Source organism: Aquarana catesbeiana, linkage group LG08, assembly GCF_042186555.1.
Source record: "Aquarana catesbeiana isolate 2022-GZ linkage group LG08, ASM4218655v1, whole genome shotgun sequence".
NCBI classification, from domain to species: Eukaryota; Metazoa; Chordata; class Amphibia; order Anura; family Ranidae; genus Aquarana; species Aquarana catesbeiana.
In genome coordinates this window covers 302,177,289-302,190,883 of record NC_133331.1, presented here as the reverse complement: position 1 = coordinate 302,190,883, position 13,595 = coordinate 302,177,289, and the positions used below count along the sequence as shown (strand labels likewise).

Sequence of the window (13,595 nt, the reverse complement as noted above, 5' to 3'; positions counted from 1 at the left end):
TTGCATATAGACTTTTTAGTAAAACCTTGCGGATGAATAGTTGTATGTCTTTAATGGCTCCAAATCTGTCCAGACGGGTGTCTGGGCAGAAAGTGAGGCCACGTCCTAGAACAGCCAATTCGTGTTCATTAAGTGAATATGATGATAGGTTGACTACATTTAGCGTGGTTGATGTTGATTGAGTTTGTGGGCCTTGGATGACTGTGTCACTCTATCCTTCAGCAAAGCATTGGCTTAATTATATGCCTTGTACACTTACAAACATCACTCTTTAAATACACAGATCTCCATCGGTCATCCCTTGTGAAAGTGCTGCAACGCTCTGCATCACACTCCTGGTTGCCCACCTTGTGTCATGTGAACCAGAAGCCAGCCTGCTCTCAGTTATACTGTTTTAACTGCTGTTTTTTGTCTTTATGAATCAAATTGATGTAAGTATAATTAGTCCATACCAGACCTTTTCTATACTACTTCTTTCAATAACTACTAAAATCGCATATATTGCAAAAATGCAGTCGCATATAATTTATGACGACATAGATATTCTCTATTATTATTTTGTCCTTTGATATTTACAGATAGATTTGAGCACCCAATCATAAATCCCTTGATGAAGGAGTAATACATACCTATTTCCGAAACATGTCGGGTACACGCCATACACCTCATCCGCCTGATTCTCCATATACAGGCTGCGGGCTGTAGGCACATGGGTGCTATATCCTCTATATGCAAGCGAATGTATAGTGTTTGTATTTGCACTTTATACAATTGTAAATTCTACTGTTATATTTTTTTATATATTGAATGTGTTTAATAAAGATGGCACTCTAGTGCACTTTTATATATAACAATCTATGAGATTTAATACTCACTTGTGGCCACTAATATCCATTAAGGGCGACCCCTAATGCACACTTAGTGCATAATTTTCTCTATTATTCACGGAGACGTGTGATCATACGAAATAGAAATTTATTGGTAAACAAACACAAATAATCACATGAAATTAAGATACCGATTGCGTTACATGAACGTCTTCAAAATCAATAAAAACACTTGCAAAAATGGGCGTACCGTCCCTTTGACATAATACCACCATGATAACTTCTCGGTAGAATCAATAACCTTGTGAACTTGACAATTAAACAGAACATCTGTATTTCACACGTACAACCGTTACTTTGCTGCAGGTAAGTAAGTGGTTAAAATTGTGAAATAAATTAGACGTTTGTTTTGTCAATAAATGTGGCAACTATGCAAAAAGAAAACTATAATGAAAAATTTGAATCTTTAGAGAAAAATCTACAAGGCGGTTATTGATTCGGGGGAATTATTATCAATTGAATAATATTCAATACATCAATATTTGAGAGAACATACAAGATAAAATCAACATGACATAATTACCCATTCCAGGATGGCTACTGTTCCTATCGGCTGGTTACCAGAGTTAAGATGGCTGCCGTAGTTTCAAAATGGATACTCTTAAAGAGGATTTACTTCTTGTGACCTCCGAGTTCTAAGTCTTAGTTGTTGAGGAATCTTCATGGATGTAAAGATATGTATTCATGCATGGTGCATGAGTGTCAGTCTGGGAGTGTGTGTGTCTCCCAGTGTCCCCCCTCAGGGTGGATCCCTGAGCTCTCCCCCTGAGCTCTCTTCTTCCTCCCTTTTTTTTTTCTTTTACTTTCCTCTAAATACCATTTCAGATAATAAGACCATAAAATTATAATGGCTCTGCCCAAAAGGACGTGGCCACTTCCCATTGGGTTAGGAGACTTAATTATTAACCTCTTCTGGAAATTTAGTGAGTTCAAATAATACCACCTTCAACCACCAGGTCTCTCACATGTGTTTTGAGTCCATCCTTTAAGTTAATACGTTCTATTTTCATAATGTGTATAATGGTAAAGATAGTATATACTTTTAAATATTCTGGTAATCGGTCTAATGTAAAATACACTCAGTATAATCTTGATTAATCACTATTACATACACTGGTTACATATATATGTGTCTCTATAAATGTATGTCTATAAAGACTGGTCTATCTAGGAAATACACACGTTGTTATATTTCATCAATACTACATAAAAATGATTATCTATATGGATACCTGTATAACTTCTGGTATCTCCAATGAATATTTGTTTATCCAAGCATAGGCTACAGTCTCTTATATAGTTATAATCCTAATTATATGTTTTTCCTAATACTAATTTGTTTCTTAAAACACTTCTACTTATAAAATCACACTTTCATATACATTTTCTTCATAGCAAAGTTGTTGGGTCCGCAGATGCCAAAATTATAATATGTCTCTGTGATCTACAATGTCATAAATAGTTTGAAATGACTTATAATAACCTTATAGATACTTTTAAAATATTTTTGACTGGCACAATATTCAACTCTTTCTAACGTGTTGAGATGGACCTTGAACATTCCCACTGGGTGTTTAGAAATGACTTGTTTGTCTAAACCATCCTAAAAGTTCATACAATGAGTTTTGTTAGCCAAGGTGTTAGCTATTTAAACAGTCCTTCACTTGAACACAATAGGATTATGCCAGGTGAGGTTATCTCTCTGTATAACCTTGTATCCTGTGACAGATTTTGTTTATTCACAATACCATGTACATATCTCCTTGTTTTGTGAAACTCTTGAAGCTCATTTCTTGGACCGTATAACCAACAGAATATGTATGAGAGAAAGTAAATGCTTTCTACCGATCCTCACTGCTGAATTTTGTGCCTAATTCTCTTTCTCAAGTTTTGGGTGAGCAAGAGTAGACAATATTGTGTAAATTTTGGTAATCGAGTGGGGGGGGGGGGGGAGCCACATAACAATAGTTTCTCTAAGTACTCTAAGAAACCAACCTGCGTCTGTCTGGCAAAGATTGGATGAAAGAAGTAAGTTTTTGGTTCGAGAACAAAGTCTGTATTCCAGGTAAATTAGAGATAATATTGAGGAGGGAAGATGGAGAATTGGCAGAAGAAGATATTGAACTTTAAAGCTTCACTCCAGGGACCAATAAAGGATCTATGTATACCAATGGGAAAAGACGGATTGTCAAATAGTGGTGTCATTGGGCCTACCTATGCAGACATATTGGAAGTAGTGCTCCACTTATTCCACTAAATTAGGGTTTGGTCCATAGGTGGAAATACAAAACCTGTGTCCTTCAGTTTTTTTTTTGGTAAGGTCCATGGGAGAGACCAGAGATCAAGTTGGGATAAAGACTGATCGATCTGGACCCACAACTTAAATGGAAAGTTATGGACCCAGTGGAGAAGCCTCACCAGGACTCATGCTTGATAATAAAGTGAAATGCCCGGGGCACCTGTGCCTTCTTTCTTGTTAGAGACAATATTTTACTATTCAGTGGAGGTTGTATCGAAATCCAGACAAAAGTAGTAAAGTGTTTGAAAATTAAAAAAAATAATAATAATAAGATGGGCCCCAAATTGGGATAGTTTAAAAAAACAAAAAACAAAAATCTGTCAATGGGGTTCATTGTCCAAGAGCATTAATCCTTCTAAACCACAAAAGCGTTTCCCTTTCATAATTTTTGATATCTATACAGTCTTATTAAAGAGGAGTTCAATATTCAGAGAAAAGTGGTGAGACAAATCAGATATCGGAATATGAACCCCTAGATATTACAAAGCTGAAGAGCAAATCCAAAATGGAAAATTAATTTTCAAAAGCTGAATGGATGACGTGGAAAGAGAAACACTGAATATGGGGCAGTGGATACACAAGGAAGTACTTAACTCCGTAGGAGTGCATGGACACACAGAGGAGTAACACAGGCTGGGAGTGCACAGGAGCTGGTAATGGGAGGCTGGAACTCACAGAGTGGTGCAGAGAAGCAGGTAACTGACTGAAGTGGAAAGGGAGACAAGGTGGTTCATCCACACTACATTCTCCGACAGCTCTCCTCCCATCATCCACACTACATTCTCCGACAGATCTCCTCCTCCCACCATCCACACTACATTCTCCGACAGATCTCCTCCACCATCCACACTACATTCTCCGACAGCTCTCCTCCACCATCCACACTACATTCTCCGACAGCTCTCCTCCACCATCCACACTATATTCTCCGACAGCTCTCCTCCACCATCCACACTACATTCTCCGACAGCTCTCCTCCACCATCCACACTACATTCTCCGACAGCTCTCCTCCACCATCCACACTACATTCTCCGACAGCTCTCCTCCCACCATCCACACTACATTCTCCGACAGCTCTCCTCCACCATCCACACTACATTCTCCGACAGCTCTCCTCCACCATCCACACTACATTCTCCGACAGCTCTCCTCCCACCATCCACACTACATTCTCCGACAGCTCTCCTCCACCATCCACACTACATTCTCCGACAGCTCTCCTCCACCATCCACACTACATTCTCCTACAGATCTCCTCCACCATCCACACTACATTCTCCGACAGATCTCCTCCACCATCCACACTACATTCTCCGACAGATCTCCTACCACCATCCACACCACATTCTCTGACAGCTCTCCTCCACCATCCACACTACATTCTCCGACAGATCTCCTCCACCATCCACACTACATTCTCCGACAGTTCTCCTCCCACCATCCACACTACATTCTCTGACAGATCTCCTCCACCATCCACACTACATTGTCCGACAGCTCTCCTCCACCATCCACACTACATTCTCCGACAGCTCTCCTCCACCATCCACACTACATTCTCCGACAGCTCTCCTCCACCATCCACACTACATTCTCTGACAGATCTCCTCCACCATCCACACTACATTCCTTGGCAGATCTCCTTCCACCATCTCGATCCAGTGATGTGCACAAGTGCCTCGTCTCTCCGGGGACTCTTAGTCCTCATTGGCTGAAGCAGCAGCAGCAGGAGCCATTGGTTTCAGCTGCTGTTAATCACAGCCAGTGAGCCAATGAGGGGAGAGAGGGGTAGGGCCAAGGCTCCATGCCTGAATAGACTCACAGAGCCACAGCTCAAGAATGAGCCCGCTTGGGTGACCCCATAGCCAGCTGTTTACTCTGAGGGTACTCGGCAGGTGGGAGGGGCCAGGAGCGCCAGTGGGGGACCCCAGAAGAGGAGGATCGGAGCTGCTCTGTGCAAAATGATTACACAGAGCAGATAAGTATAACAGGTTTAGTTTAATATCCCTGAGGAAAGCTCACCCATATGAATTCTCTGATGCTGCACAAGGTTGCCTTTCTTAGTGAAAAATTGCCGCTCTCTGAACATAAAAAAGGATGCTCACCTGATGTTCAATGAGGCATTCTTTATGAGTAAAAGATTTCCCACACTCTGAAAATGACTAAGGACACTCACCCATGTGAACTATTTGATGTTTCACAAATGTTCCCGTATGAGTGAAAGATTTCCCGCACTCTGAACATGAATAAGGACGCTCACCTGTGTGAAGTCTAAGATGTGTAACAAGGGTTCCTTTCTCAGTGAAAGATTTCCCACATTCTGAACAGGAATAAGGACGCTCACCTGTGTGAATTCTCTGATGTTTAACAAGGACTCCCTTAAAAGTGAAAGATTTCCCGCACTCTGAACATGAAAAAGGGCGCTCACCTGTGTGAATTATCTGATGTGCAACAAGTTGTCTTTTCAGAGTGAAAGATTTCCCGCACTCTGAACATGAATAAGAACGCTCACCTGTGTGAATTCTTTGATGTGCATCAAGTTCTGTTTTCCGAGTGAAAGATTTCCCGCACTCTGAACATGAATAAGGACGGTCACCTGTGTGAATTCTTTGATGTGCATTAAGTTCTCCTTTCCGAGTGTAAGATTTCCCGCACTCTAAACATGAATAAGGACGCACACCCGTGTGAAATCTCTGGTGTACATCAAGTCGATCTTTCTGAGTGAAAGATTTCCCGCATTCTGAACATGAATAAGGACTGTCATTCGTGTGAATTCTTTGATGTGTGACAAGGTGTGCTTTGTTAGTAAAAAATTTCCCGCACTCTGGACATGAATAAGGACGCTCACCCGTGTGAATTCTATGGTGTCTAACAAGATGATCTTTTTTTCGGAAAGATTTACCACACTCTGAACATGAAAAGGGACGCTCACCCGTGTGAATTCTCTGGTGCTGAATAAAATTTCTTTTCTTATTGAAACATTTCCCGCACTCTGAACACGAATAAGGACGCTCACCTGTGTGAAGTCTCTTATGTGTAACAAGGTCTCCTTTCCGAGGGAAAGATTTCCCGCACTCTGAACACGAATAAGGACGCTCACCTGTGTGTATTCTTTGATGTGCATCAAGTTCTGTTTTCTGAATGAAAGATTTCCCGCACTCTGAACACGAATAAGGACGCTCACCCGTGTGAATTCTCTGGTGCTGAATAAAATTTCTTTTCCTATTGAAACATTTCCCGCACTCTGAACACGAATAAGGACGCTCACCCGTGTGAAGTCTCTTATGTGTAACAAGTTCTCCTTTCTGAGTGAAAGATTTCCCGCACTCTGAACACGAATAAGGACGCTCGCCTGTGTGAATTCTTTGATGTGCATCAAGTTCTGTTTTCCGAGTGAAAGATTTTCCACATTCTGAACATGAATAAAGACTCTCATTCGTGTGAATTTTAAAATGTGTAACAAGGACTGCTTTTTGAGTGAAAGATTTCCCGCACTCTGAACATGAAAAGGGACGCTCATCTGTGTGAATTTTCTGGTGTCTAGTAAGTGTTCCCTTCAGAGTGAAAGATTTCCCGCACTCTGAACATGAAAAGGGACGCACATCTGTGTGAATTTTCTGGTGTCTAGTAAGTGTTCCCTTCAGAGTGAAAGATTTCCCGCACTCTGAACAAGGGAAAGGACGCTCACCTGTGTGAACTCTTTGGTGTTTCACAAGGCTTGATCTATAAGTGAAAGATTTCCCGCACTTTGAACATATATAGGGACGCTCACCCGTGTGAATTCTCTGATGTTTTTCAAAATTTGGTTTGTAAACGAAAGATTTCCCGCACTCTGAACATATATATGGACGCTCACCCGTGTGAATTCTCATGTGCTGCACAAGGTTTCCTTTCCGAGTGAAAGATTTCCTGCACTCTGAACATGAGAATAGATTGTCACCTCGGTGATCTCCTTCATGGGGTGAGGAAGATTCCTCGGGATTAGAAAGATCTGTTGATCTATCTGCAGTGTGAGATCTTACATGGATATTTACAATCATAGTATGTGATTGATGAGAAGATTCCCCCTGATCAGAGGGATCCATTGATGTCTCCGGACAGGAAGGTCTGTGATGTATATTTTGTGTATTTGGATTTCCTCCTGGAGGATCCTGTGTGATGACATTATCTTCTGACTTACAATCAGTAGATAATAGAAGATGTCTCTCCGAGGAATTCCTGACATCACATCCATCTGTTGGAAAGAAGTAAAAAAATATAATAAATCTCAGTAGATGACAAATAACTGGAGTTTTAGCTCCTCCTCCCCGTCGGTGGAATAAGTGGAAATGCCGATCTCACAGCTGGGCTCCTGTTCTCCCTCCAAAATCAATCAGAAAAGTCTTCACACCGAGTCCATATATGATCTGCTAATTCTATAATAATAAATAGCTATGACTGAGGCTTCATTATCCAAAACGCGTTAGTGGATTGTTACTACATCGGATTGGCTGGATTTTATATTATGAAGAGTTTGCAGATCATATATGGACTCCAAGCTGAGTCAGCAAGAAAAAAAAAAAAGTCACGTTGGTCTAACAGTTAACACTTTCACAGAGATCTGGCATGGAATTGGGTACAACTTTAACATCAAAATATGAAAAAAACCTTCCTCCAAGATTTACAATGCTGGTGTCCTAGGGTGGCTCCACCCCTCCTCCATCAGTGTGGAGACAACCTAAGCTGTTAGGTTAGTTTGCACTTGCTTCAGCTTCAACACACATTAAAGCGCCTACTGCTTCAACATGTTTTTATTTGTTTTTGATTCTTCAGTGGTGCTTTGGTGATGCTTCAAGCGAGCTTTGTCACAGACTTCTATGGAGGCTTTGAAGATGCTTTGAAGCACCACTAAAGCGACATGGGGTACAATTTTTTTATGATGTGTTTATGATGCTTCGGTGATGCTCTTTTTAAGCTTTGTTGAAGTTTGGCAGATGTGTGTATGTGTGTGTGGATATTTCATACCTGTAATTTCTCCAAAACAAAGCGAAACTAAAGCTGAATTAAAGTCTCTCAAAAGCTGCAGGTGCTTCAAGCGAGCGATTTCATAGACTTCTATGGAGGCTTTGAAGATGCTTTGAAGCATCACTAAAGCGACATGGGGTATAATTTTTGAAGCGAAGCTGAAGCAAGGTGTAAACAGGACTGTAAGACAACCATGTTATTTAGTGACGGGCTTTGACTGGCGTTAAGAGAGCTTTAAAAAAATCATTATGTCTGAAGCCTTGTTTTGAAGCAAGTGTAAATGAGCCCTTAAAGCTCTCTGAACGCCAGTCAAAGGCTCCTGTCACTAAATAAAATGGTGAGCTCACGGTCCTGTTTACACCTTGCTTTTGCTTTGCTTCAAAAATGATACTCTATGTTGCTTTAGTGGTGCTTCAAAGCATCTTCAAAGCCTCCATAGAGTTCTATGACAAAGCTCACTTGAAGCACCACTGAAGCATCACCAAAGCACCACTTAAGGATCATCGAAGCATTACCGAAGCACCACTGAAACACCATCGAAGCATCATCAAAGCATCACCAAAGCACTACTGAAACACAGCCGAAGCATCATTGAAGCATCAAAAAAGCATGTTGATGTAGTAGGCGCTTTACTGTGTGTTGAAGCCGAAGCAAGTGTAAATGAGCCCTTAGTGCAATAGTTTCAATGGTTCAATCACCTCTACAGAAGAACTGTAGAGCTGACCTAACACCAGATCCCCTCCCCACCCTCCTGGTCTCCGATTTACATGTGATGGTGCTGACCAATCAGATACCATCTGGTCCACACATATTTAAACCTGCCTAATGGATGATGTGAAGATCTGATAATTATCTAACATTTTTTCTTAAACTACAATCCTTATACTCAGAAGTAAAATGAGACTGTGACCTGTTTTGTCCATAGTGTCTGTTGCTTACCTGTGTCGATAGGTAGAGAAATCTCTTCCTGTTCACTTTTCATAATCATCCCGACCTCCTCCATGGACCACTGATCACCCCCCACATACATCTCTACTTCTTCTTCTTTAACCTCAGCTTTAATATTAATCTGCCCTTCACCCTACACCAAAAATAATAGAAAACATCTATTAGTCAACTCAAGGCAGATATAAAAGTACAAAACAAGGATGAAGAGGACCCTCAATGACATTTGGCTGGGCTTGAGACCCACAGAGGAAAGGAATGTATATTAAAAAATAAAAATGAAGCGTGAAAAATGTAGGGCGCTCAAAAGGAGCTAGAAACGGGAATGGGGGTTGTGGGTAACAAAGGCTGCACTTCAACAAAACAAGAGACTACACAGAATAATGAAATCTCATGGCTTAGAATGTATATATTTAGGTCTAGGACATCTAGATGCCCAACCCCACCTACCTGATGATGGTGAGGGATGGTGTGATCCTCATTCATGGAATCCCAGGAACACAGAAGAGGGGGAAATCTCTCACCCTAAACCCCAAAGATGAAAGAACAATATATAAATAGAGCAAGAGATTTAATATAAAAATATCATCTCATAGCTTAGAATATTTTTATGTTGTAATTGCTCAGTCCCACCTACCTGATGATGGTGAGGGATGGTGTGATCTTCCTGTGTGGAATCCCGGGAATACAGAGGATCACCCTCTACCATAGACTGCTGATCCCCAAACTTCTCTTCTTTTTCTACTTTAACCTCAACTTTGATGTCTTTCAGTTCTTCAACCTAAAGTGCAATTATGATAGAACGTATTTGTAAAAGGAAACAAGAGATGAAATAGAAGAATGTTATTTCGAAGCGTAGAATTCTACAACCTATTTGAGTTCTAATTGCTCAGTCCCACCTACCTGATGATGGTGAGGGATGGTGTGATCTTCTTGTTTGGAATCCCGGGAATACAGAGGACCGGGAAATCTCTCTGGTGGGTTCTCATTACTGGATCCATCTGTAGGAAACACACACAGTGACTGAATACATTGTTTCTATGTGTTTATCAGATGATGGGGGATCTAGGTGGACCCTCCGTACTGCTCTCTCCTTTACAATAAAGTCTCCTCTTACCCAGTGGTGTGAGGGGCGGCTGATTCTCCATCATGATGTCCTTGTAGAGATCCTTCTAAATAAATTAATATTTTTAATTCCTCTGCTGCCAGTTCCAACAATATTTTCTTCTTACTTCCTCACCCCTCACCCAGGAGTAACGGCTAGTTCCTATACTGCAGATTCACCTAGTGATGTCACAGGAAACATGTGACCAGAAAGCAGGAAATGGAGGGCGGGAATGTGAAGTGAATAGAAGTGAATAGGAGGCTGCAAGCAGAGCACATGTTTTCACCCTGAAGGTCTCCCTCCCTCTCTCTGTCCATCCATCTTCTTTTATATTATATCTTCTCTGCTCCTTTCTCCCTGTATACTCCTCTCTGTATATCTCCCTGTATACTCCTCTCTGTATATCTTCCTGTATACTCCTCTCTGTATATCTTCCTGTATACTCCTCTCTGCATATCTCCCTGTATACTCCTCTCTGTAAATCTCCCTGTATACTCCTCTCTGTATATCTCCCTGTATACTCCTCTCTGTATATCTCCCTGTATTCTCCTCTCTGTATATCTTCCTGTATACTCCTCTCTGTATATCTCCCTGTATACCTCTCCACCTCTCTCCCTATATACCTCTCTGTATATCTCCCTGTATACCCTCTCTTTCTGTATACCCTCCCTCTCTCTCTCTCTCTCTCTCTCTCTCTCTCTCTCTCTCTCTCTCTCTCTCTCTCTCTCTCCTCTTCCCCCCCTCCCCTTCCCACTCCTCTCTCTCTCCCTCCTCTCTCTCACCTCCTCTCTCTCTCTCTCTCTCTCTCTCTCCTCCCCCTCTCACCCCCCTCTCTCTCTCTCTCTCTCCTTCCACCTCTCTCTCTCCCCCCCTCTCTCTCCCCCCCTCTCTCTCCTTCCCTCTCTCTCTCCTTCCCTCTCTCTCTACTTCCCCCTCTCTATCTCTCCTTCCCCCTCTCTCTTCTTCCCTCTCTCTCTCCTTCTCTCTCTCCTCCTCTCTCTCTCCTCCCCCATCCTTCTCTCTCTCTCCTCCCCCCTCCTTCTCTCTCTCTCCTCCCTCCTCTCTCCTTTTCTCTCTCTCCTCCCCCTCTCTCTCTCTCCTTCCCCACTCCCACTCTCTCTCCCCCCTCCGCCCCCTCTCTCTACTCCCCCCTCCGCCCTCTCTCTCTACTTCTCCTTCCCCCTCCCCCTTCCCCCTCCCTCCTTCTCTCTCTCTCTCATTCTCTCTCGTTCCCCCTCTCCCTCTCCTTCCCATCTGTCTCTCTCCTTCCCCCTCTCTCTCCTTCCAACTCTTTCTCTCTCTCCTTCTCCCTCTCTCCTCCCCCCTCTCTCTCTCCTCCCCCCCCTCTCTCTCCTCCCCCCTCTCTCTCTCCTCCCCCTCTCTCTCTCCTCCCTCCTCTCTCTCTCCTTCCCCCCTCTCTCCTTCCCCCTCTCTCCTCCCCCCTCTCTCTCCTCCCCCTCTCTCTCTCTCTCCTTCCCCCTCTCTCTTTCTCTCCTTCTCTCTCTCTCCCTCTCCCTCCTTCTCTCTCCCTCTCCCTCCTTCTCTCTCCCTCTCCCTCCTCTCTCCCTCTCCCTCCTTCTCTCTCTCTCTCCCTCCTTCTCTCTCCCTCTCCCTCCTCTCTCTCTCTCTCTCCCTCCTTCTCTCTCCCTCTCCCTCCTCTCTCTCTCTCCCTCCCTCTCTCTCTCTCTCTCTCTCTCTCCCTCTCTCTCATTCTCTCTCTCTCTCTTGTTCCCCCTCTCTCCCTCCTTCCCCCCTTTCTCTCTCTTCTCCCCCTCTCTCTCTCCTCCCCCTCTCTCCTTCCCCTATCTCGCTCTCTCCTCCCCTCTCTCTCTCTCCTCCCTCTCTCCCTCTCTCTCTCCTCCCTCTCTCCCTCTCTCTCTCCTCCCCCCTCTCTCTCCTCCCTCTCTCCCCCTCTCTCTCTCCTTCCCCCTCTCTCTCCTCCCCTCTCTTTCCTCCCCTCTCTCTCTCTCCTCCCCTCTCTCTCCTCCCCCTCTCTCCTGCCCCCTCTCTCTCTTTCCTCCCCCCCTCCTTCCCCCCTCTTTCTCTCCTCCCCTCTCTCTCTCTCTCCTCCCTCTCTCTTCTCCCCCCACTCTCCTCCCCCCTCTCTCTCTCCTTCCCCCTCTCTCCTTCCCTCCCCCTATTTCTCTCCTTCCCCCTCTCTCTCCTCCCCTCTCTCCTCCCCCCTCTCTCTACTTCCCCCTCTCTATCCTTTTCCCTCTCTATCTCTCCTTCCCCTCTCTCTTCTTCCCCCCCTCTCTCTCTCTCCTCCTCTCTCTCCTTCCCCTCCTTCTCTCTCTCTCCTCCCCCTCTCTCCTTTTCTCTCTCTCCTCCCTCTCTCTCTCCTTCCCCACTCCCTCTCTCTCTCTCCCCTCCGCCCTCTCTCTCTCCTCCCCCCTCCCTCCTTCCCTCTCCCTCCTTCTCTCTCTCTCATTCTCTCTCGTTCCCCCTCTCCCTCTCCTTCCCATCTCTCTCTCTCCTTCCCATCTCTCTCTCTCCTTCCAACTCTTTCTCTCTCTCCTCCCCCCTCTCTCTCTCCTCCCCCTCTCTCTCTCCTCCCCCCTCTCTCTCTCTCCTCCCCCTCTCTCTCTCCTTCCCCCCTCTCTCCTTCCCCTCTCTCCTCCCCCCTCTCTCTTTCTCTCTGTCTCTCTCTCCTTCCCCCTCTCTCTTTCTCTCTCTCCTTCTCTCTCCCTCCCTCTCTCTCCCTCTCCCTCATTCTCTCCCTCTCTCCCTCTCTCTCATTCTCCCTCTCTCCCTCCTTCCCCCTCTTTCTCTCTCTCCTTCTCCCTCTCTCTTCTCCTCTCTACTTCCCCCTCTCTATCCTTTTCCCTCTCTATCTCTCCTTCCCCTCTCTCTTCTTCCCCCCCTCTCTCTCTCTCTCTCTCCTCCTCTCTCTCCTTCCCCTCCTTCTCTCTCTCTCCTCCCCCTCTCTCCTTTTCTCTCTCTCCTCCCTCTCTCTCTCCTTCCCCACTCCCTCTCTCTCTCTCCCCTCCGCCCTCTCTCTCTCCTCCCCCTCCCTCCTTCCCCCTCCCTCCTTCTCTCTCTCTCATTCTCTCTCGTTCCCCCTCTCCCTCTCCTTCCCATCTCTCTCTCTCCTTCCCCCCTCTCTCTCCTTCCAACTCTTTCTCTCTCTCCTCCCCCTCTCTCTCACCTCCCCCTCTCTCTCTCCTCCCCCCTCTCTCTCTCCTTCCCCCCTCTCTCCTTCCCCCCCTCTCTCCTCCCCCCTCTCTCTTTCTCTCTGTCTCTCTCCTTCCCCCTCTCTCTTTCTCTCTCTCCTTCTCTCTCTCTCCCTCTCCCTCCTTCTCTCTCCCTCTCCTCATTCTCTCTCTCTCTGCCTCTCTCTCATTCTCTCTCTC

General features: G+C 44.7%; 1 protein-coding gene across 1 annotated transcript in view; it reads right to left on the bottom strand.

Moving 5' to 3' along the window:
- Positions 1-958: 958 nt before the first annotated feature.
- The window catches only part of LOC141106872 (uncharacterized), a 136,952-nt gene continuing 124,315 nt past the window's right edge, over positions 959-13,595 (bottom strand). The window contains 6 exon segments of the mRNA XM_073597800.1: positions 959-7,422; positions 9,132-9,273; positions 9,588-9,662; positions 9,775-9,918; positions 10,041-10,138; positions 10,255-10,297. Coding sequence (XP_073453901.1) covers positions 5,249-7,422; positions 9,132-9,273; positions 9,588-9,662; positions 9,775-9,918; positions 10,041-10,138; positions 10,255-10,297 — 2,676 coding nt within the window. The 3' untranslated portion in view covers positions 959-5,248.